Consider the following 23,820-nt stretch of genomic DNA (forward strand, 5'->3'; position numbering starts at 1 on the left):
TCTTGCCTTGCAGTCAGTGTGAATCTGGGGATTGATTAAAAATCAATACAGTTACAGATACAACTATTAGAAACAGTTGTTGCCATTTTTATTTAAAGATACAACTAAATACTTGACCTTATTTTTATTCTTGACATTGTTAGCTGTATTATTGGAAATGTGGTCAGGTCCAGTGAGGGCACTACAGTATAAAACAGGCTAACACTGTGTGTGTGCAAGGTGAAGTAGAGACCATGCTTTTTTTCCTTATAGCCAATTGTCTTTTTTTTTTTTAATAAGGCCGTGGATGAATTTTATTCCAAGATAGAAGGTCAGAAAATTGATTTAAAAGCTTTACAACAGGTATAGTATTATTTAAAATATTTGTACTAGACTAGCTAGTCAAAGTGGTTTGGAGGTAAATATGCTTTCATTTAAGAATAAGTTGCGACTTTTAAATTATAACCTGTTTTTATGTTCAAACGATCTGTGTGTTTTTTCTCCTCCAGTTGTACATAAAATGTTTTTATGTTAAAAAAAGGGACAAATACTATAGAATTGTATTACATGAAATATAGAATATACAAATTCATAGAGACAGAAAGATTAGACATTATCTCAAGATAGAGAAGAAAGGAATATAGAGCAATGATTTCCTAAGTACAGAATCTCTTATCTGTGTGATGGAAAAACCCCACAAATGGATAGTAGTATCAGGACATAATATCATGAATGTAATAAATCTATACAACTAATGTAATTAATGAATATCATAAATATAAATATTGAATGAATACTGCGAATGGGATCAATGAATAACACAAATGTAGTTAATATCATGAGTGTAATTATTGAATATCATGAGTGTAATTTAAAAAAATAAATTAATTAATTAAAAAAAAGAATAAGTTGCCTTCTAGAAGTAAGGAACATTGTATGAGAGTTCTCAGATCAGACCCCCCGGAACGGGAGTTACAGATAGTTCTGAACTATCATGTGAATTCTGAGAACTGAAGAGCCCTCTGGAAGGGCAGCAACTACTTTTAACCACTGAGCATCTCTCCAGCCCCAGTGTTTTCTTTTGAGCTAGGGACTCACTGCATTCCTGGCTTGTCTTGTCACTCGATGTGCAGATCAAGTTGGCCTCAAACTGAGATCTGGGATTGAAGGCATATGCCACCCTGACCTGCCCTTCTCTTAGTTTATGATAAAAGCCCAGGGGAGTCCCGTGGAGAAGTATGCCTCATTCCATCCTCCCACTTTGGTTCCATTTCTCATCTTTCTAAAACCTGTTACATACCCTAGTATGACTCAGGATCTTTAAAGCAACCCAGAGCTTCTCAGACTTGGAAATTATGAGACTACATTATAAGGAACACGTTCCATGGGCCAGGGGAGAATATTTTCTGTTCTGTTTCTTTATTGTAAACTTTGTATTCTTTTTCTTAAGCTGCTTTAAAACTAAGTCCTTGTCTGTTCTGTATGATGATTTGTCAATGAGGATTTTACATGCACTATTTTTGCAGCATATTTGACCACGTTTTTAGAGCATGTGCTATAGATCTGTTTCTTTTTTTCTTTTTAATTTTTATTTATTCTCTCATACAATATATCCCAAAGTCACTTTTAATTTGGAAGGGATTTGATTTTTTTCAAAAATATTAGCCATAGGGCCTCAACCCCAAAGAACTGTGGGCAACTATGGAATGCTGAGAGTGGGAGAAATGGTCTTCCCCAGGGAAAGCCCCTGAATTGGAGTCCAGTGCTAGGTGGGCAGCACTGAGATCATATACATACTGGTAGTATTATGTGGACTGAGCAGGTTGTATTTTAGTATTTGGCGTGGGGGGTGGGGGAAATGTGTATAACAATGGTTGAAGAAAGGCTGAGTTTGGGCAAAGAGCAAAGGAGTGTGCATGGGAGGGGCTGGAGGGAAAGGGGAAAATAAAATGTTGTTACAAAAAAAGAGTTAAAGGGCTGGAGAGATGGCTCAGAGGTTAAGAGCATGGCTGCTCTTCCAGAGGTCCTGAGTTCAATTCCCAGCAACCACATGGTGATGACAACCATCTACAATGAGATCTGGTGCCCTCTTCTGGCCTGCAAGAATACATGCAGGCAGAACACTGTATACATAATAAATAAATAAATCTTAAAAAAAAAAGAGTTAAACATAACAAAAATAGTGCAAGATTTCAAGTTATATGACTGCCTATACACTTTTTTGTTTTAAAATAGTACAATTTCCAAGCATGTAGTTAAATTAATTGCATCATGTGATTGTCACATGATGGCAGGACACTGGCTGGAGAACAGATATTTAGCAAGAATACTCATTATCAATATTATTATTGTATTTTTAATTTTGTTTTTTGAGACAGAGTCTATACATAGCCCTGGCTGTCCCGAAACTCACAGAGATGGATCTGCCTCTGCCTCCTAAGTGCTGGGATTAAAAGCATGCACAGCGATATTCATTATTTTATTTATTTATTTTTTTAATATTTTTTAAAAAATTTAGATTTATTTATTTTATAGGTATGAATATTTTGCCTGCATGTATGTATGTATGGATGGATGGATGCATGCATGCCTAGTCCCACTGCATTAGGGCACCAATGCAATTTTATATGCATTAGATCAACACAATGATATTGAAAGGGTTTTAGATATTTATATTAGGGTTGCACAGCTGATAGTGTATATACAGGTATTCCAAAATCCAAAACAACTCCATTATAAGAAATGTACCAAACACCTAGGTTTAAGGATACTCAGACTATACCAATAACTTCTTGTGATAATCACTTTTAATAGTCCCCACTCTTATAAATTATATCCTTTAGGTATTTTGTCCAACATTTAAATAATAATTAATTGGTGATGCTATAAAGTTTAAAATAAAGTCCTCAAATCAGTAATTTTGAAATATAAGTCAGGATGGTAGTGTATGCCTGTAATGCCTGCTGATGAGAAGTGGAGTCAGGAGGATCAGGAATTAGGCTAGTGAGTGTGAGGCCAGCCTTGTCTGCTGCATATAAGACCCTGTCTCAAAAAACAAACTCTGAAGTATAAATTATGTCTGATAAATGTTATACAGGAGGGCAAATAACTTCTCTGAACCTTTGTATTATTATGTGAGGGAAAGGTGTTAATGAAAAGTACTGGAATTTAATGCTGAGATAACTAAACGTCAATAAGACAATAATTTGTGCCTTTAAAAAGTTGATTTTAGTGAGGGTGGGGTTGTGCACACCTTTAATCCCAGCACTGGGGAGGCAGAGGAAGGTGGATCTCTGAGTTCAAGGCCGGCCTGTTCTACAGAGCGAGTTCCAGGACAGCCAGGGCTACATAGTGAGACTGTGACTTGAAGAAAGAAAAAAATAAGTTGATTTTAGATGTACTTATTTTATGTGTATAAGTGTTTTGCCTGCATATATGTGTACCACATGTGTGCCTGTTGCCCATGAAGGTCAAAAGAGGGTGTCAGATTGCGTGGAACTGGAGTTACAGATGCTTATGAGTCACCATGAAGATTCAGGGAACCAAAACTAGGTCCTCTGCAAGAACAGCAAGTATTCTTAATCACTGAGCCATCTCTCCAGCCCCTAGTTTGTACTTTTAAAGAACTTACTGGGAGGCCAGAGAGATGGGTAAGGGTGCATAATGCTCTTACAGCGGCCCCGGGTTCAGTTCCCAGCAGCCATGCCAAGAGGTTCACAACTGTCTGTAACTCCAGTGCTAGGAGATTTGAACCCTCTTCTGGACTTCACATATAGAAATCCACACACATACACACATACAATCTTTAAATACATATTTTACACAAGAATTTATGGGGGTGTGGAGGGAGCTCAGCTGTTAAGAGCACATGATGTTCTTGGAGAGGACACAAATTGAATTCCTACGACTCACATTGGGCTGCTCAAAATCACCTCTGATTCCACCTCCAGGAGATCCAGTGTTCTCTCTGGCCTCCATGGGCACCTGTAATCAAGTACACATTCACACATACATGTAACTAAAATAAACTAAAAAACTTTTTATTTGGAGCTACTGATGTAATTCAGTGGTAGAGTGCTTTCTTGGTATTCATGAGGCCCTGGGTTTGATCTCTAATGCTACATAAGAAAGAAAAACTTACCAAAAAAAAAAAAAAAAAAGGTAGCCGGGCGGTGGTGGCGCACGCCTTTAATCTCAGCACTCGGGAGGCAGAGGCAGGCGGATCTCTGTGAGTTCGAGGCCAGCCTGGTCTACAGCGCGAGATCCAGGAAAGGCGCAAAGCTACACAGAGAAACCCTGTCTCGAAAAAACAAAAAAAAAAAAAAAAAAAAGAAAGAAAAACTTAGCCAGGTGGCGGTGGCACATGCCTTTAATCCCCAGCACTCGGGAGGCAGGCAGATCTTTGTGAGTTTGAGGCCCTCTTGGGCCACAGAGTGAGTTCCAGGAAAGGCACAAAGCTACACAAAGAAACCCTGTCTCAAAAAAACAAAAAAAAGAAAGAAAGAAAAACTTACATGCCTTAAGAAATCTTGAATTTTGCCTGCTTGAATAATACCAAGGGAGTTGGGGGTCATATTTTATATATAACTTACTTGTAACCAAAGCATACAGGGACTGGGAGGTAGACAGAGATAATATTTCAACATGACATGTCTTGAGGGAGTGAACTATGGGGAGACTTTTTTTCTTTTTGGTTTTTTTAAGACAGGATTTCTCTGTGTACTGCTGGCTGTCCTGAAACTCAGATCTGCCTGCCACTGCCTCCCCAGTGCTGGGATTAAAGGCGTGCGCCACCGTCACCTGGCTTATGGAGAAACCTTCCAGCTGCCTATGTGATACCATTGACGGGTAGAGGAACCATTAGGACAGTAAGTTTTAGGAATTGGGGGTAGAAGTGCTGTGCATTGAAAGAAACCTAACCTGAAAATTCTGTTTTGTTACTGAAAGGAAAAACAAGCCCTGAAGAAATTAGATAACGTTCGAAAGGACCATGAAAACAGACTAGAAGCTCTCCAGCAGGCTCAGGTATTATGCCGAGCTTTTCCAGTTCTTCTCCGAACGTGATCATCTCAGCTGGCTTTATAGTAAATACATTGGGTTTGTTTCTTAGGAACTGGACAAACTGAAAGGAGAGCTCATAGAGATGAACCTACAGATAGTCGACCGAGCCATCCAGGTCGTCCGAAGTGCATTAGCCAACCAGATAGACTGGACAGAAATTGGAGTGATTGTGAAAGAAGCCCAGGCCCAGGGAGACCCTGTGGCCACTGCAATCAAAGAACTAAAGCTGCAAACAAACCACGTTACCATGCTGCTACGGTGAGTGTGCTCCTTACCAGCTAGTGACTGCTTTTATTTGTTAATTGTTCGTTGTATTCTTTTCACATAGAAAATATATAACTAAATCATTTCTAATTTTATTGAGGAAAATTTGAAATGAAAAGTGATGTCATTGACATTAGTGAAATACTATTGAATATTTTTAATAGAAATCCATACTTGTTATCAGAGGAGGAAGATGATGATGGTGATGCCAGTGTTGGGAACAGCGATGCTGAACCACCAAAAGGGAAAAAGAAAAAGCAAAAGAACAAGCAGCTGCAGAAGCCTCAGAAAAACAAGCCGCTGCTTGTCGATGTGGATCTCAGCCTGTCAGCCTATGCCAATGCCAAAAAGTAAGCCATTTAACTATTCCTTTTAGCTTTTATTCATATGTATGAGTAGTTCACTGGCATGTATTATGTGCACCAGTGTATGCCTGGTGTCGGAGGAAGCCAGAAAAGGGTGTCAGGTCCCCTGAGCTGGGGTCACAGATGATTGTGAGCAGCAGTATGGATAACAGGAACCAAACCAGGGTCCTCTGGAAGAGCAGCCAGTGCTCCTAACAGATGACTCATATCTCTACACATAACTATGAATTCTTGGTAAAATATTACTTATGGTAAATCAGTAGGATGTTAAGAACAGGTGTCATTTTGCCTGTTGTATGAGAGACTTTCCCTGGGGAGATGAAACATAGCACACGTACATATGCACATATATATCTATTCACTTTAGAGAGGGAATCCACAACAGACCAAAGAACACACACAGCCCCTCTCTCTCTCTCTCTCTCTCTCTCTCTCTCACACACACACACACACACACACACACACACACACACACACACACACACACACACACACACACACGTCTTTTCACCCCAGAAAGGGAATCCACAACAGATCAAAGTAAGGACTGCACCAAAGTCTCCCTTGGTGAGCCAGTGAGTTTTTCTTGGGTTACTGACTGGAGTCCGAGTGAGGAGGGCTGGCTTACAGGAGCAAGGATAAGGCTGAAACAGTTGCCTCTCAGCATGGGTGGTGATGCCTCAGGAAAGCTGTGTATCTGGAGCCCTGTGCTCAAGTTAGAGACACCTGGACAAATGCAAGGCATCTCTTGCTCTTCAGCTGGAGTCTCCTCAGGCAGTTGTTTACTGCTTCTCTAACTTGAAGGAGACCTTGAGGAATTGTACTTACTGCAGGCTACAGCTTTCTCAGACTTGCGAAGTGTGTTCACTTCCTGGGTCTCTTAGCACCCCCTCCTGGAAGGGAGTGTTTCAATTTGTAAGAAACTGCTACAGAGCATGTATACATACTTCTTTTGGTAAAAATTAATTTTGTGCTCTATACAACTTGGTTCTATATGATTTAGGACTGTAAATTAAAAATAGAAACTATGAAGGTTTTACTTAATATTTAAAATAGATTTATTTTTCTAGATATTATGATCATAAGAGGTATGCTGCTAAAAAAACACAGAGGACCGTTGAAGCTGCTGAGAAGGTAACTTGATAGTACGATATTCATTGTTTTCTGTAGCTTTAATGACTTTTCTGTTTAAGTGAGCTTTTCTTTTTTCTTTTTCTTTTTTTTTTCAAGACAGGGTTTCTCTGTGTAGCCTTGGCTGTCCTGGAACTCAATCTGTAGTCCAGGCTGGCCTCGAACTCACAGAGCTCCACCTGCCTCTGCCTCCCAAGTGCTGGGATTAAAGGTGTGCACCTGGCTAAGTGGGGTTTTCTAATTCAAAAAACTCCTCCATTTTTAAATTTTGCTTTAAATATGCTTATTTCCTGCGTTTACTTCTTCCCTAAACCTGCACCTCCCTCTTTTTTCCTCATCTCAGCAAATAGCACTGTCATCCTTGTCTGCTTCAATGTTAGAGATATCCAGAACTCTCTTCTCATGTCCAAATCTGTCATTTCCTGTGTTAGTGTGTGTGTGCATATTCATGTGTACATACCACAGGGAACCTGTGGGCTTGAGGACAGTTTTGTAGAGTTGCTTTTCCCTACCTTTATGTGGGCTCCAGAGATCCAACTCAAGTTAGCAGGCTTTGAATCACGTGTTGTACCCGCTGAGCCATCTTGCCAGTTCCTCATTTTTATTTTTTTTTTGTTTCTCAATTTCATGTATAACCAGAACCTACTGGGTCCTTTGTCACTTGACTGTGATTTTAGAACTTGGAAAGTGGGGGCAAAATGATCATGAATGAGTTCAAGGTCATCCTAATCTGTCTAGTGAGTTTGAGACCAGCCTTTGACACACACACACACACACACTGTACACAGAATTTGACCACGTATCGTATTCCTTTGGTTTAGGCCTTGGTTCCCTGTATCCACATGGCTAGACCTTTTCTCCCACTGCAGTCTGTTCTCAACTTAGCAGCCATAGTGATACTTTTAAACTACAAGCAGACTCTGTCATCTTTCCTGCACTCAAACCTTCCAGTTTCATCCCGTCTGAGTACAGTCAGTGCTGTCTGCCTGGCCTGCAGAGCCCTGTGTGATCTGTTCCCCTTTGACTCAGTATATACTCTTTCTGCTACACTGGCGCCTCGCATTTCTGAAACCGGAGTGCACTGCTGTTCTCAGAATCGTTGTCCGTGCTAGTCTTCTTAGCTGAAGTGATCTGCCCTCGGATTTTCAAGGTTTTCTCTCCATTTGTTCATTTACATATCTGCCTGAGTGAGACATCAGAGAAGCCTTTGTTGACCATTTCTACTAAAAATAATGCCACTCTCAATCTACTTCCCTGTTTTTTTCAACTCCTCAACTGATATAAAATTATTTGAATATTTGTCTATTTATCTTTTAGAGTGTAAGTCCATAAAAGTATCATTGTTGCTGGGTGTGGTGGTGCAAGCTTTTAATCCCAGCACTTGGGAGGCAGAGACAGGTGGAGCTCTGTGAGTTCAAAACCACCCTGGTCTACAGAGTGAGGTTTACATTGGTGAGTTCTAGGCTAGCCAGAGCTACGTAGTGAAACAACACAAAACAAAAACACCACCACCAAAAATTACCATTGCTGTTTTGTTCATTGTTGCATTCTAGTCTTCAGAGATTGTCTGGAACAAACCAGAGACTTTAATTTCTATTAAATGAGTAACCTCCTTGACCTGCCCTCTATAATCCAGGCTGGCCTCACACTTGTATATCCAGGCCAGCTTCAAACTCGGGATCTTCTTGCCTCTGTCTTTCGGGTGCTGGGGTTATAGGAATACACTACAATTCCCAACAACAAGAAAGTTCTTAATTTATAGCTCTTAAAAATTTGTGGCGCACGCCTTTAATCCCAGCACTTGGTTGGCAGAGCCAGGCGGATCTCTGTGAGTTCGAGGCCAGCCTGGACTACCAAGTGAGTCCCAGGAAAGGCGCAAAGCTACACAGAGAAACCCTGTCTCAAAAAAAACCAAAAAAAAAAAAAAAAAAAAATTTGCATACAGGGGCTGGAGAGATGGCTCAGAGGTTAAGAGCACTGACTGATTGCTCTTCAGAGGTCCTGAGTTCAAAATTCCCAGCATCCACATGGTGGCTCACAACAATCTATAATGAGATCTGATGTGTAGGCATATATGCAGGAGGAACACTGTATACATAATAAATAAATCTTTTAAGCATTTGCATACAGTAAATATTTAATTCATTTTACTTCTTAAGGTAAAATATCTTTTTTCATTATATATATACTTGTGTGTATAAATCAAGTCACTTTATGACAAAATCTTTTTTCTGTTTTCTTTTTTGCTCATAGTACACATATAGAGACTAGAGCACAACTCGTGGGCACAGGGATCAAACTCAGGTCAGCAGGCCTGGCAGCAGGTGCTCTACCCACTGAGCCATCTCATGGGTCACAACAACTGTTTATTAAACTAGGTGTGATGGCTTGTTCCTATAATCCATGGGGCTGAGGCAGAAGGATCTTTGTGAGTTAGAGGCCAGCCTGGGCAATATAGTGAAAGCTGTCTAAAGCAATTGGTTACGCCATTATATACTTTGATGCTATGTAACTACATCCTAAAATTACTAAAAAAAAGTTGTTTGGTTTTTTTTTTTTTTTTTTATAAATAGGCATTTAAATCAGCAGAAAAGAAAACAAAGCAAACCTTAAAAGAAGTACAAACAGTTACTTCGATCCAGAAGGCAAGAAAAGTGTATTGGTAAGTGTTCTGCTCTTTTTTATATTTTGGGTTTTTTTAATTGGAATTATATATGCATATTATTTGGAAAGTCAGGCAATTATACAGCGCTAGCTCTAAAACCAGTAGTCTTATTACTCTTCATCCTTACCCAATGCCTGCTCTCCCAAGGAAACTTCTTTTTAGTTTTAGTTCTTTCTATTTATTTCCTTATTCATTTATTTCTTGTGTGGGTGTGTAAATGGGGAAACATGCCATGGAGCACGTGTGGAGGTCAGTGGACAGCTTCAGGATTGTTTCTCTCCTGCCTCCATGTGGGTCCTGGGAATTGAGCTCAAGTTTGATGGCAAGTACATGGACCCACTGAGCCGTCTCTCCAGCCTCTGCCTTTAGCTCTTTTAGATCAGCCTGTTAGATACTCCGGTTTCTCTCTGTAATAGCTTGTATTACTACTTCATGGGTTTTTTTTTTGGGAGGGGGTGTATGTCGGGGGGGTTGATGGGTTGGTTGTTTGGTTTGTTTGTTTGTTTTGGTTTTGGTTTAGGTTTTTTGAGATAGGGTCTCTCTGTAGCCCTGGCTGTCCTGGAACTCGCTCTGTAGTTCAGGCTGACCTTGAACTCAGAGATCTGTCTGCCTCTGTCTCCAAGTGCTGGCATTAAAAGCCTGCACAACCACCTCCCGGCTCTACTTGATGATTTTTGTTGTTCTGTAGCCCTTCATTGACCTCTCCTTATAGAAGATGAGAATTTCAGTTTCTTTCCACGTGTCTTCTGTTAGATACAGACATAGTTTTGTCAAGATGGATAATGAGCTTTCACATTTTATGGATTATAGCTGAGCCTTGTAGTATTCTGTCTTCCTTCTCTGCTCAGTTTTTGTGTTGTCTTCCTTCGTGTTAAGGATTATGTAGGGCTGGAGAAATGCCTCAGTTGTTAAGAGCCCATGTTATTCTGGCAAAGGCCTTGAGTTCAGTTCTCAGGATCAGTGTTGGGCAGCTTACAACTACCTGTAACTCAGTCATGTAACACTTATGCACACACACACACACACACACACACACACACACACACACACACACACACCCCTATAAAATTTTTTAAATTTTTTTTTTGTTTTGCGTGTGTGTGTCACAAATTCAGTGTCAAACTTTCATCTATATTCAAATACACTAGAATTTCATTAGTATTACCTTTTTGGATATGTCAGAGATCTTGTTAATATTCTGATCCCTCCCATTGGCGCCACCCTGTGTCCTGACATGAGTCTCTTTTTAAGAAAAAACTTTGCCCATTTCTCACTCGCACTCTCTCTCTCCCTCTCCCTCTTTCTCTCCTTCCCTCCCTCCTCCCTTCTCTCTTCTCTCTCTCCGCCTCCCTTCCATGAGGTGCTCACCCTTGAATCCCCCTCCCTCCCTTCTCTCTCTCTCTCTCTCTCTCCTTCCCTCCCTCCTCCCTTCTCTCTCTCTCTCTCTCTCTCCTTCCCTCCCTCCTCCCTTCTCTCTTCTCTCTCTCCGCCTCCCTTCCATGAGGTGCTCACCCTTGAGTCCCCCTCCCTCCCTTCTCTCTCTCTCTCTCTCTCTGTCTCCCTCTTTCTGTCTCTCTGCCTCTTTTATCTCTATAAACTCTCCAAGGGGATGCATCATCTGGGTTGTGTATCCCATGTCTCGAATGACTGCCTAGCCTGCCGCTGCATCTGCCCAGCATGTTTCCCTGCCCGCGGGATACCCTCAGGGCCCACCGAGCAATTCATAACAAACCTCTCTTGAGTTTTATTTATATTTTGGTGCTAGGCCTTCACATGTTAGACCACATGCTTACTCTTGGAGATTTTCTAGCTACTATATACTTGTTTTGTGTGTGTGTGTGTGTGTGTGTGTGTGTGTGTGTATGCACATATACACACATATATTTTTGTTTGTTTTTCATTTTTTGGTATTTTGTTTTTGTTTTTCGAGACAGGGTTTCTCTGTGTAGTTTTGGTATCTATCCTGGATCTCTCTGTGTAAATCAGGCTGGCCTCGAACTCCCAGAGATCCACCTGGCTCTGCCTCCTCAGCACTGGGATTAAAGGTGTGAGCCACCACCGCTAGGCTATTTTTTGTTTTTTTGAGACGGAGTTTCTATGTGTGGCCCTGGCTGCCCTGAATCTCATTCTCTAGACCAGACTGGCCTCGAACTCACGGGAATCTGCCTGTCTCTGTCTCCCAAGTGCTGGGATTAAAGGTGTGTGCCACCACTCCACCCCTACCCCCAACACACACACACACACACACACACACACACACACACACACACACACACACACAGCTTGTTTTTGTTTTTAGGTGAGGTCTCATTATGTTGCCTAGGTGCGTCTTGAACACCTGGGCTCAAGCAGTCTTCCAGCCTCAGCCTCCTGAGTGGATAGGCTCAGTTGTATGGCACTGCACCAGCTAGTGCCCACACCCCATATCTTCATCATGACCTGCCTTTCGCCCGCCCGCAGGTATCCATCCCGTAACCTTGGATGGACTTGGCAGCCTGTTTGCGGCCTGAGCTTTAGCTCCAGCTCCTCGGTCGTTCCAGCAGCTGATGCTTTGTGCCTTCTGCAGAGCTCTTATGTAGAGGAGCCCTCCACACCCCACACCCCCCCCCACCCCCGCCCCAAATCCCCTTACAGCCTTTTTTCCCTTCAGAATTTCATGGATAGGAGTTGGGGAAAATGTTTTAGTCTGTCATGCTGCATACTTTGTGGGCCCTTTTAGTTTGGAAATTTAAGTTCTGAGACACTTTCTTGACAGTTTTTTCCTCCCTGTGTGTTTAATGCGTGCGTGTGGAGTGAGGGGTGGGGTGGGTGATGGCATTCCTATTAAGGTCAGAGGACAATTTGTGGGAATCTGTTCTCACTTTCTACTATGTAGGGATTGAACTCAAAGGCAAGTGCCTTTACCTACTCAGTTATCTTGCTGACCCCTTTGTATAGTTCTCTTAATGTATTTCCTTTTCTGTGTTTACATATGGAACCTTCTGAGTGGGTCCTCCAATTTTCAACTCGGTGTCTCTTTTCTGCACATTCTCAGTGATGTTTTCAACTTTATTTTTCAGTTCTTCCGCAGAACTTCTTACCTGACTTGTCTCTCTTGTATGTGCTCACCGCTGTGTACATGGAGGTCAGGAGACCTCTGTTGCTCTCTTTGTTTTTTGTTTTTTTGAGACAAGGTCTCACTTTGTAGTTCTGGTTGGTCTGAAACTCACTATGTAGACAAGGCTGGTCTTGAACTCACAGATGTGCTGCCTCTTCCTCCTGAGTGCTGGGATTAAGGGCATGTACCACCACACCTGGCTTCTCTAACTTACTTTTTGAGACAGGGTCACTCACTGAATCTGGAGCTCTGCATTTTGACCAGACCAGCAGCCATTGAGCCTCCAGATTTCTCTTCCCTTACCCTCTCTCTGCACTGGTGTTACAGTTGGGTACTGCGGATCCAAACTAAGGTTCTTGTGCAGTACTGTACTGGCCGAGCAAGCTCCTTAACTTCCTGTCATGTTTTCAAGGGCTAATTAGTTGGTTGGTTTCTCCAAGTACTCTGTAGAAGCTTTGATTTATGTATTACTGTTTGCTGGGGTTGTTCTTTGTTTGTTGATAAAGAGTCTTATTCTATAGCACAAGCTTTCTAAAATCCATTAGGTAGACCAGGCTGGACTATAACTGAAGCAATCCTACTTTTATAGACCCAATGCTGGGAACCAGTCCCCAATGCCATATTACTTACTCTTTTTTTTCCCCTATCAATTATAACTTCCCCAAGTTGTTATAGTTTATTTTATTGTATATATTTTTGTTTTGTTTTGGTTTTGTTTTTCAAGACAGAGTTTCCTAGAACTCACTCTGTAGACCAGACTGGCCTCAAACTCAGAGATCCGACTGCCTCTGCTTCCCGAGTGCTGGGATTAAAGGCGTGCACCATCACCGCCCGGCTTTTATTGTATGTATTTTAAAGTATACAACATGAAGTTTTCATGTATTACATGCACAGTGAAATGATTATCACATCCAAGCATATCCAACATAGGCTAGGTGTGGTGGTGCACGCCTGTAACCCCAGCAGTGGTGAAACTGAGGCTGGAGATTTGTCATGAGTTCATGAACCAACTTGGACTAAAGAACAAGCACTAGGCCAGCCAAGACTTCAGAGCAAGATCCTGGCTCAAAACATAGGGCCTGTTGATAGGGCTTGGTGGGTGTAAAGGTGCTTGCTGCCAGGCCTGCTAATCTGAGCTTAAGCTCCAGGAGCCCTTATGCATATGATCCAAGGAGAGAGCTCCTACAGGTTGTCCTCTGACCTTCACTCATGCGTGATCCTACACAGAGAGAGACAGAGAGACAGACAGACAAGGCACTGGACATATAAATGTAGTTTTAGAAAAAAAGGTTTAAAAAGCAAATTTCTATTTATCATGTTTCATTGAATACCCATTTTGTTGTTGTTCGGTGATAATACTCTGATCAAATTTCCAGTGTACAATAAGCTAATTCTTCTCTTCTCCTTTTCTCTTCTGTTTCTCTGTCTTGACAGGGTCTCACTGAGCAGCATTGGCTGTCCGATAACTCCTAGAGATCCACCTGCCTCTGCCTCCCAAGTGCTAGGATTAAAGGTGTTTGCCACCACACCTGGCTTTTCAATTCTAATTATTAATTATATATAGTCCTCATGTTGTACATTAGATCTACAGATTTGTTCAGCCTGTGTAACTCTAACTCTGTAACCTTAGAATTATATTTGCCTTATGACCTTGCTTGCCTACCCACTTTTTTCCTGGAATCTCCAGTTTTCGTAGGAGAGACATTCATTAGTATTTGGTGCCCCTGGTTGTCACTTACATTTCAGAGGAGGATATTAAAATGCTAATGAGATGTTCTCTGGGTGGTTGGGCTTGTGACATGATCTCTGTTACCTGTTTGTGTAGACCTCTCAGTCTAATATGATTGATTCTTTCTCATTTATCAAGTTTTTGTTGTATTTCTTGTTTCCCCTTTCTTTCTGCTTAATTTGATTACATTTGACATCTCTATTGATCAGTCTGACCTTTAATTTTCATTTTCTTTGTAGTGTTCTTATCAGGTAGTCATATCTAGGTCATAGTGCCTCATAAAACAAGCTAGAAATGTTCTTTTTCGAGTTGTCTTTAAATGTGGATCAAATTTTCCTGTAAAATGGAGTAGTCCTGAAATTTTCCTTATGGGAAAGTGTTTCAAAAGCCTGGTATGGTGATATACACCTTTAATCCTAGCCCTCAGGTAGATCTGTGAGTTCGAGGACAGACAGGACTGACTACACAGAGAAACCGTCTTGGGCGGCGGGAGGGAAGGAAGCATTCCATTACAAATAAGGGTTTTGTTTTGTTTTTTAAGACCAGGTCAGTCTCTCTGTCTTTGGCTGATCTGGAACTCACTGTGTAGGCCAGGCTGACCTTGAACTTGCAGTTTTCCTGCTACAACCTCCCAGATACTCTAGATTATAGGCCTGCATCAGCCGAGTATGCCTGGCTTTCTTTGTAGAATTTGACTGTTAAGATTCTCTAGTTGTAGTAATTGGGGTTTTTCTCAGGTATATAGTTTATAATAATCCTACTTAAGAACTTAATATAATTATGGATTTGTCCATTTCTCCTTTTCTGCCACTTTTGCTTTATGTGAGGCTATAATAGATACAGATGTGGAACTGTTATCTGGTTGGGCTTCTTTTCATTAGTGTGTGTGTGCACTATCTCTTTGTATTTTATTTCAATCTTTCTATAACCTGTATTTTACACACACGCACGCACGCGCTGTTATTATTATTTTCTGACCTGATAGTTTTCCATGTTTCACTGAGGGCTCTTACTATGTTTATGCCACATGTAACTTCCTGTTATTTGCAGCTTGCACGCACCCATCTTGCTGTCTGCTTTCTGTTTGTCCCATCTGTCCTGTATTTGTCTTTCTTATTGCACGTTTGGTAGTCTTTCCTGACTTCTGTATTAGTTCCCTTTCTCATTGTTGTGACAGAGTACTAGGAAAAAGCAAATGAAGAAAGCGTTTATTATGGCTCCTCTACAGACCTGCATGCTGAGGCGGGGGCATGGCAAGGAAGGCATGGTGGCTGGGGCAGGAGGCAGCTAGTCACTGTGTCCATAGTCAGGAAGCAGAAAGAGAGGAAGGCAAGTGTTCAGCTCGCTTTCTCCTTTTATTAGTGCAGGAGCCCAGCCCTTGGGATTGTGCCACCCATATTCTGGGTGGGTCATCCCTCTTCAATTACACCCTTTGGAAACACTCTCTTGGATACACTCAGAGGTGTGTTGGTTCCTTGGTGATTCTGAATTCACTCAAGTTGATAAGTAACATTAACTGTCATAGCTTCTTAGCTATATATTCCTCTTCAAGTGTGTGTTCTTTTACTAGGCTGATTTTAGGGTATGTATTTTATCTCTCCTATTCTGTTTGTTTGCTTATCCTTGTTTTTCTATAGATATCTTTTCTGGCGGTGGTGGAATTAAATAAAGAATTAAAGGCATTCAGCAAGGATATTTCGTGTGAAAAAATAAAGAAATGTAGAACATTGTATACTTTGTCTGAAAAATGACAAGGCTGGAATAAATGTTTTGGCTTCTTTGTACATAAAGAAACTAGAGTTCTGTATGCAGGAGCTAACCAGTTAGACAGTGATGAGAAGCTGAAGGGATGCACCATGTCTTTTTGTAAACCTTGGCCTGCTGTTTTTGAACCAGTGTATACTTCCCAGTCAAAAGCCAGAGTGGGGCGTAATGCCAGCACTCAGGAGGCAGAGGCAGACATGTTCTTTGACTTTGAGGACTGCCTCGTCAACATAGTGAGACTCAGTCTCAAAAACACCACCAATAACAAAATTAGATTACAGGAAAGGGATGTAACTCATTAGCTAAAGCACTTTCCTGGCATGGCCAAGTCCCTGGGTTGTATCTCTGGCAATGCTAAAAACATACAAAAAAAAAAATATGAACTAGGCACAGTGTCATCTTTTTATAATCCTGGCACTCATGAAGTTCAGGCAGGATGATCATAAGTTCAGGACTAGCCTGAGTTACTTCGTTGAGACCATGTCTCCAAAACAAAGGATGGGGGATGTTGCTCAGTGGTAGAGCATTTGACCATTGTGTCCAAGTTCCTAGACATTTATTAACAAATCAGTCAAAATTAACTCAAGTTCTGTCTCCAGCAACAAATAAGTAAATAAACCAAAAAAGAAAACCTTTTCATATTGTATTTTGAGGGATGTATTGATAGATTATTTTTTTTTTTAAAGATCTATTTATTTATTATGTACACAGAAGAGGATGCCAGATCTCATTACAGATGGTTGTGAGCCACCACGTGGGTGCTGGGAATTGAACTCAGGACCTCCGAAAGAACAGTCGGTGCTCTTAACCTCTGAGCCATTTCTCCAGCCCCCTTGATAGATTATTGCTTGGTGTATATATGTCATATTTTAACTGGAAGTTTTTGGTTCTATAGATTGACTCATATAGAAGATATCTGTTATATGTAATATAGCAAATCTTTATTTTCATCTATATTGTCTGTCATTTTCTAAATGTCACATAAACACTTACTGTTAGACCTTCTTTTATTTAATTTTATCTTATAAATATGGCTGTTCAACATGCATGTAGGTCTGTGCTCTAACCTGAAGTGTCAGATCCCCTGGTACTGGAGTTACATATGGTTGTGAGCGGCCATGTTCATGCTGAGAATCAAACCCAGGTCCTCTGAAAGAGCAGCGTGTGCTCTTAATCTCTGATCCATCTCTCCATCCTTTTATTCTTTCTATCCTAATAATAAATTAATGAGAACCTCAGTTACTTTGTCTTTTGAGAAAAGCTATATAATGTTACTCTGTTGGAGGGGAGACACATGTCAAAGGGAATGATGAGACAGGGTGTCTTAGTTAGAGTTTCTATTGCTATGAAGTGACACCATGACCACAGCAACTCTTATAAGGAAAACATTTAATTGGGGTGACTTATAGTTTTAGAGGTTCAATCCATTATCATGGCGGGGAGCATGGTGGTGTGTAGGCAGACATGATGCTGGCTACATTTTGATCAGAAGAACAGGATGCAGACTGAAGCTCTGGGTGTGGCTTGAGTATATATGAGACCTCAAAGCCCACCCCTACAGTGACATATTTTCTCCAGTAAGGCCATACCTACTCCTACAAGGCCACACCTCCTAATAGTGCTACTCCCTGTGAGTTTATGGGGGCCAGTTACATTCAAATTATCACACAGGGTCTCCCTTGGTAGCCCAGGCAGGCCTTGCACTTTGATTCTCTTGGGTCACCCTCCCAAGTGCTGGGATTACAAGGATCTACCACCCCTGCCTGGCAGTTTCTTTCTTTACCAGTGGTCCAGAACCTATTTAGTATCCCATTGAAAGAAAGCTGAATCTTAGGGCATTTGGTATTTTGTACTTTCGATTTGTGTAATTAACTCATTGTTATGCCATCCCTATGTTTAAGAATGCTGCCTATATAGAATAAAGAAATAATTTGGGAGTTGGGTAGATGGCTTAGTGGTTAAGAGCACTTACTACTCTTCCAGAGGAATGGAGTAAAGTTCTCAGCACCCATATTGTGCAGTTTACAATCTTCTGTAACTCCAGCTCCAGGGGCTTCTGTACCCCCTTTTGGACTCCCTGGGTGTTAGTGGAAGTTTCTGTTCCACCAACACCTCCAAAATACTCAGCAGCCACTTCCCAAATTACCACACAGAAGCTTATATTAATTATAACTGCTCAGCCATTAGCTCAGGTTTATTACTGACTAGCTCTTACACTTAAATTAACCCATAATTCTTATCTATGTTTAGCCATGTGACTTGGTAACTTTCCTGAGTTTGTTATTCTCATCTTGCTTCCTGTGCATCTAGCTGGCAACTCCTGACTCAGCCCTTCCTCTTCCCAGCATTCTTTGTTTGCTCGCCCTGCTTATACTTCCTGCCTGGCTACTGGCCAATCAGCATTTTATTAAACCAGTTCGAGTGACAAACCTTTGCAGTGTAGAAGAGCATTATCCCACAGCACCTGGGTACCTGCTTTCACGTGTACATATCCATAAACAGATACACACATGAACATACACGTATAATTTTAAAAAGGTTTTAAAGAAATAAATAGAGCCAGGCAGTGGTTGTGCACACCTTTAATCCCAGCACTGGGGAGGCAGAGGCAGGCGGATCTCTGTGAGTTCAAGGCCAGCCTGGTCTACAGAGTGAGCTCCAATCCAGCTAGGGCTGTTACACAGAGAAACTCTGTCTCGAAAAACCAAAGCAACAACAACAACAACAAACCCACAAAACAACAGCAACAAAAACAAGAGGAACCATCTTGAAAAACCAAAAGAAGAGTTAAATAGAAATAACTTGGTTTGTGGGTTGTTGTTTTTCTGATAGCTTAATATAGCCTAGGCTAGCCTTAAATCCAATATGTAGCTGTGGCTGGCCTTGAAAAACTCTTGATTCTCTAGCCTCTTCCGAGTGGTAGGAACTTAGGTATGTCTCGTCCATCATACTGAGTGAGATGTTTTTATAGAATTCATTTAGTTCATCCTCCTCCTCCTCTTCCCCATCTTGTTCTCCCTGACCCCACCCCACGACAAGGTCTCACTGTATCAGTGCACTGGTGGCATAGAACTCAGAGGGTCCCTTACCTGCCTCCCCAGTGCTGGCATGCACCACTATGCCCTGCCAGAATGTAGTTTCTTTTAAGACTGTTGTAAAAAATACATTACAGGTTTTTGTTTGTTTGTTTTTTAATTTTTAAAAATTTTACTTGATCCTTGAAAAGTAATTGGATTGTTGCTATTTTATTCTATATAGGAATGGCAGCTTCCTGTTTTGTTATATTTTGTTTTAAAAGTGGTATGAATTCAGGCAGCTATAAAGAAAAAATGTTAACTTTATTTTCTTTCAATTTGATAGGTTTGAGAAATTTCTGTGGTTCATTAGCTCAGAGAACTATTTAATTATAGGTGGTCGAGATCAGCAACAGAATGAGATCATCGTGAAAAGATACTTGACACCAGGTAAGATTAAAATCTATGAAATTTTCTCTTAAATGATTTATCAGTTGTTTCATTAATAGGCACTGGTTTTCATTCATCTTATTCTCTTGTTTGACAGAATTGGGGGTTTAATGCTCTCTGGCTTACAATTGGTTGGAGAAGTCTTTGCCAAATCTTGTTAAGTGGGTATTACAAAAATAGTATTGATGAGCTAATCTGTGTTGTTGGACTTTTGATCTGCTGTATTTACAAAATAGTTTCCAGTTCTCCAAGTGATGGTGGATCAAAATTTTTAAAGCTTAGTGTTTAAGTGCTAAAGTCTGTGACCATTTGTCCAGCTTCCATGCTGGGTGTGTAGTGAATGCCTGTAATTGCAGCTGCTAGAGGCTAAACCCAGAGGACCACTTGACCCCAGAAGTCCCAGAATAACCTCAGAGCATAAAGAGACCCTGTTTCAAAACCAGGAAAGAAGCAGGCAGGAGAGGTGGCTCAGCACTTACGAGCACTGACGACTGTCGCAACTACCCTGAGTTCAGTTCCCAGCAATGACATGGTTGCTCCGCACCACCTGTGACTACAGTTCAGAGGATCTGATGCCCCTTTCTCCCTTTCGTGGGTGCTGCATGTGGGTAGTTCACTTACATCCGTGCAGGCAGAACAATTGTGATAGGAAATAGAAGACTGAATGGATTGATAACTAAACCTAGCAATATCTCTAGAACATGGCCTCACACGTATACAGAGAACATAAAATCTTAAAGTAGAAATTTAGAAGAAAACAAAACAAAAACCAACCAAACCAAAAGAAATAGGACCTAAAGTATCATTTCACATTTGTCTTTCTTTAAGGAGATATTTATGTGCATGCTGATCTTCATGGAGCTACCAGCTGTGTGATTAAGAATCCAACAGGTACTATAAGTCCATTACCTGGAAATTTCTTTCCTTAACATTTTGTTTGTTTGTTTTTAGTTATGTATATATGTGAGTGCATGTGTGGGAATGTGCACATGCGATCCATGCCGGTGCCCATTGTGTCCAGAACAGAGTGTTGAGTCCCCTGGGTAGAGTCACAGTCACAGGGACACAAACCATTTGGGCTCTGGGGACTGGCCTCAGGTCCTCTGCCAGAGCAGTATGCATTCTTAACTGCTAAGCCATCTCTTTGGCCTCCTGAAAACATTTTTAATGTTACTGATAAACAAGAATTAATATTCAGCTCCCAGTATTGTAAACAACAAAAAAGAGATGAAGAAAGATTGTAATGATATAAGAACATTGCATGAATGTAAGAGTCATAACGTGTGTCTGACACATATATACATGTGTCCTATAATAAATGAAACATACAGTAATGGGGTGGGTAGACACAGGTACATACAGTAATATTTGGAAATGTCAACATTGAACATGAACATGAATAGAATAAACAGTAGATTAACAAGGAAGTAGAAGACTTGAACAGATTGATAACTAAACCTAACAATATCTCTAGCACACAGCCTAACAAGTATTCAGAGAACATTCTCTACATAGATCAGATGATAGAAACAGAAAATTGGGGAAAAAAATTCATAACAAGTAAAGAGATTGAAACACTTCATAAAGAAAATTCCAGCTAGGCAATGTTGGCGCACACATTTGATCCTGGCAATCAGGAGGCAGAGGCAGGCAGATCTCTTTGAGTTTGAGGCCAGCCTGGTCTACAGAGCAAGTTCCAGGACAGCCAAGGCTACACAGAGAAACCTGTATTTAAAAAAACAAAACAGCCGGGCGGTGGTGGCGCACGCCTTTAATCCCAGCACTCGGGAGGCAGAGCCAGGCGGATCTCTGTGAGTTCGAGGCCAGCCTGGACTACCAAGTGAGTTCCAGGAAAGGCGCAAAGCTACACAGAGAAACCCTGTCTCGAAAAACCAAAAAAAAAAAAAAAAACAAAAAACAAAAAAAAAAAAAACAAAAAAAACAAAAAGGAAAAAAAAAGAAATCCCCAGATTTAGATACCTTAATTGATGAATCTTTTAGTTAAAACAAACAAACAAACAAACAAAAAAAACCCAAAAAAACTAGTGCTTCAAAAACTCTTCCTTCCAAATAAGAGAGATAGGAATACTTCTGATTAATTCTATCAGCTGGTATTTCCCAGTAATAAAACCAAATAAGATAATCAATACATATACAAATAATAAAACCAAATACATCACTAGAGAAACAGCAACTTCACTTAGAGTACAGGCCCAGAAATCCTTTACAAGGTATAAGCAGCCTGAATCTAGCAACAGTCTGAAAGGATTATACACCATGTGCTTTATTCCAGGATTTCAATTGATGTAGAAAAATCATTGGTAAGCTGTGTGTGGTCATGTACACATGAAATCTCAGTACTCTGGAGGTTGAGGCAGGAGAATCTCCGAATTTAAGACCAGACTAGACTACATAGTGAGATTTTGGCATTAAAGTAAGTCATTTGATATGGGAGGGCCCAGCCCATGGTGGGTGGGATAGCCCTGTGCTGGTGGCCCTAGCTGCTGAAGGAAGCAGGCTGAGCAAGCCATGAGAGCAAGCCAGTGAGCAGCACCCCTCCATGGCCTCTGCATCAGCTCCTGCCTCCAGGTCCCTGCCCTGTCTGAGTTCCTGCTTTGGCTTCTCTCAGTGGACTATGACACTGGATATGCAAGCCAAATAAACCCTTTACTCCCCAAGCTGCTTTTGTTTGGGTTATGTTTTATCACAGCAATAGAAGTAGAAACCCAGACTAAGACAACAATAAAATGAAAGTTAAAATGCTCAAATTGACAAGAAGTAAAACTCTTGTACCCAAACTATCTTTTACATATATATATATAAAATAGACACACACACACACACACACACACACACACACACACACACACACACACACGCAGATTTGTTTGGTGTGTGTGTGTGTGTGTGTGTGTGTGTGTGTTTGCTTTGGTTTTTGGTTTTTGGAGATAGGGTCTCTATATATGGAGACACTTAACTATGTAGTCTGAGATATCCACCTGCCTCTGCCTCCTAAAAAAACAAAACAAAAACACACAGCTAAGGACGTTACCAGATTTGAGTTCTAATAAAAAGCAACAATGTTCACACAGCCTATGATGAGTACAAAAATAAGTTGTAACTATAAGGATGGTGGCACAGGCCTGTAATTCCAGCAACTGTGAAGTAGAGGCAGGAGAATCAGGTGTTCCAGGTCATTCTTAACCAGTCTGGACTATGTGAGACTCTGTATCAAAAAAAGAAAAGAAAATACATTGTAGTTCTCCATACCAGTGTCTTAGTTACTTCTCTATTATTGTGACACCATGACCAAAACAACTTATTCAAGAGTTTAATATAGACTTACATTTCCAGAGGCTTAAGAGTTTTTGATGATAGACAAGGCACCAGAGGCATGGTGGCAGGTAACTGGAGCAGCAGCTGAGGGCTCACATGCAGATCCACAAACAGGAATCAGAGAGAGTACATTGGAGATGGCAGGAGGCTTTTGAAACCTTAAGCCCATCCCGATTGACACACCTCCTTCAACAAGGTTACACCTTCCACCCGAATCCTTCCCAGACAGCCATCAGCTGGGAATCAAGTATTCAAATGCCTGAGACTTATGGGGCGGGGCGGGGGGATCTCACTGAAATCACCACAACTAGCAATGAATAAACTGATAAACGAGGCATGATAAAATTAAATTAAATAAGGAGTATGAGGATGTAGTCAGTTAGTAGAGTGTTTGTCTAACATGCATTAATCTCCAGTGCCACATAGACCAGGCATGATGGTGCAGGCCTATAATCTTAGCATTCAAGAAGCAGAGGTGAAAGGATCAGAAATTCAAAGTCATCCTCAGCCACATAGCAAGTTTGAAGCCTGCCTGGGCTGTATAGACCTTATCTTTAAAAAGGAAGAAATAGAAGTCATGGCTCAGTGGTATAGTACTTTTCTAACATGCATAAAGCCCTGGCTTTTAATCCATAATACCGTAAAATTAGTAATAAACTTGCCAAGATAGAGAAGGCTATAGGTAAAGTCTGTAAAATATTAAAGGAAAGGAAAGAAAGCCAAGTGTGGCAGATCATACCTATAATTCCAGGAGCAGAGGCAGGAGGACCACTCTAAATTCTAGGCTAAACACAAAAGGCTACATATAATTCCATTTATCTGAACTTCGCAAAATATGTACAGAAAGTAACTTAGTGATTGCAGATAGCTGAGTTTGGAAAGGAACATTGCTTTTGGTGGGGCGGGGGTGGGGGGGGTTGGGGGTGGGGTTGTGATAATGTTTTGGAATTATATAGTGGCAGTGG

At 41.0% G+C, this 23,820-nt stretch overlaps 1 protein-coding gene across 3 annotated transcripts in view; it reads left to right on the forward strand.

Annotated features, from left to right (window-relative positions):
• Nucleotides 1-23,820, forward strand: part of Nemf (nuclear export mediator factor) — a 60,019-nt gene that overhangs the window by 18,489 nt on the left and 17,710 nt on the right. For all 3 annotated transcript variants that reach the window (XR_008218547.1, XM_052739683.1, XM_052739684.1), the window contains 8 exons: nt 280-342; nt 4,927-5,004; nt 5,090-5,298; nt 5,469-5,654; nt 6,740-6,803; nt 9,374-9,462; nt 19,416-19,519; nt 20,348-20,410. Coding sequence is in view for 2 of the 3 variants with exons in the window: in XM_052739683.1 (XP_052595643.1) it covers nt 280-342; nt 4,927-5,004; nt 5,090-5,298; nt 5,469-5,654; nt 6,740-6,803; nt 9,374-9,462; nt 19,416-19,519; nt 20,348-20,410 (856 nt within the window). In the remaining variant the exon portion in view is untranslated. The remainder of the gene's footprint in view (nt 1-279; nt 343-4,926; nt 5,005-5,089; nt 5,299-5,468; nt 5,655-6,739; nt 6,804-9,373; nt 9,463-19,415; nt 19,520-20,347; nt 20,411-23,820) is intronic.

The sequence above is a fragment of the Peromyscus californicus genome, unplaced genomic scaffold (genome assembly GCF_007827085.1).
Source record: "Peromyscus californicus insignis strain IS unplaced genomic scaffold, ASM782708v3 Scaffold_15__1_contigs__length_86483966, whole genome shotgun sequence".
Lineage (NCBI taxonomy): Eukaryota > Metazoa > Chordata > Mammalia > Rodentia > Cricetidae > Peromyscus > Peromyscus californicus.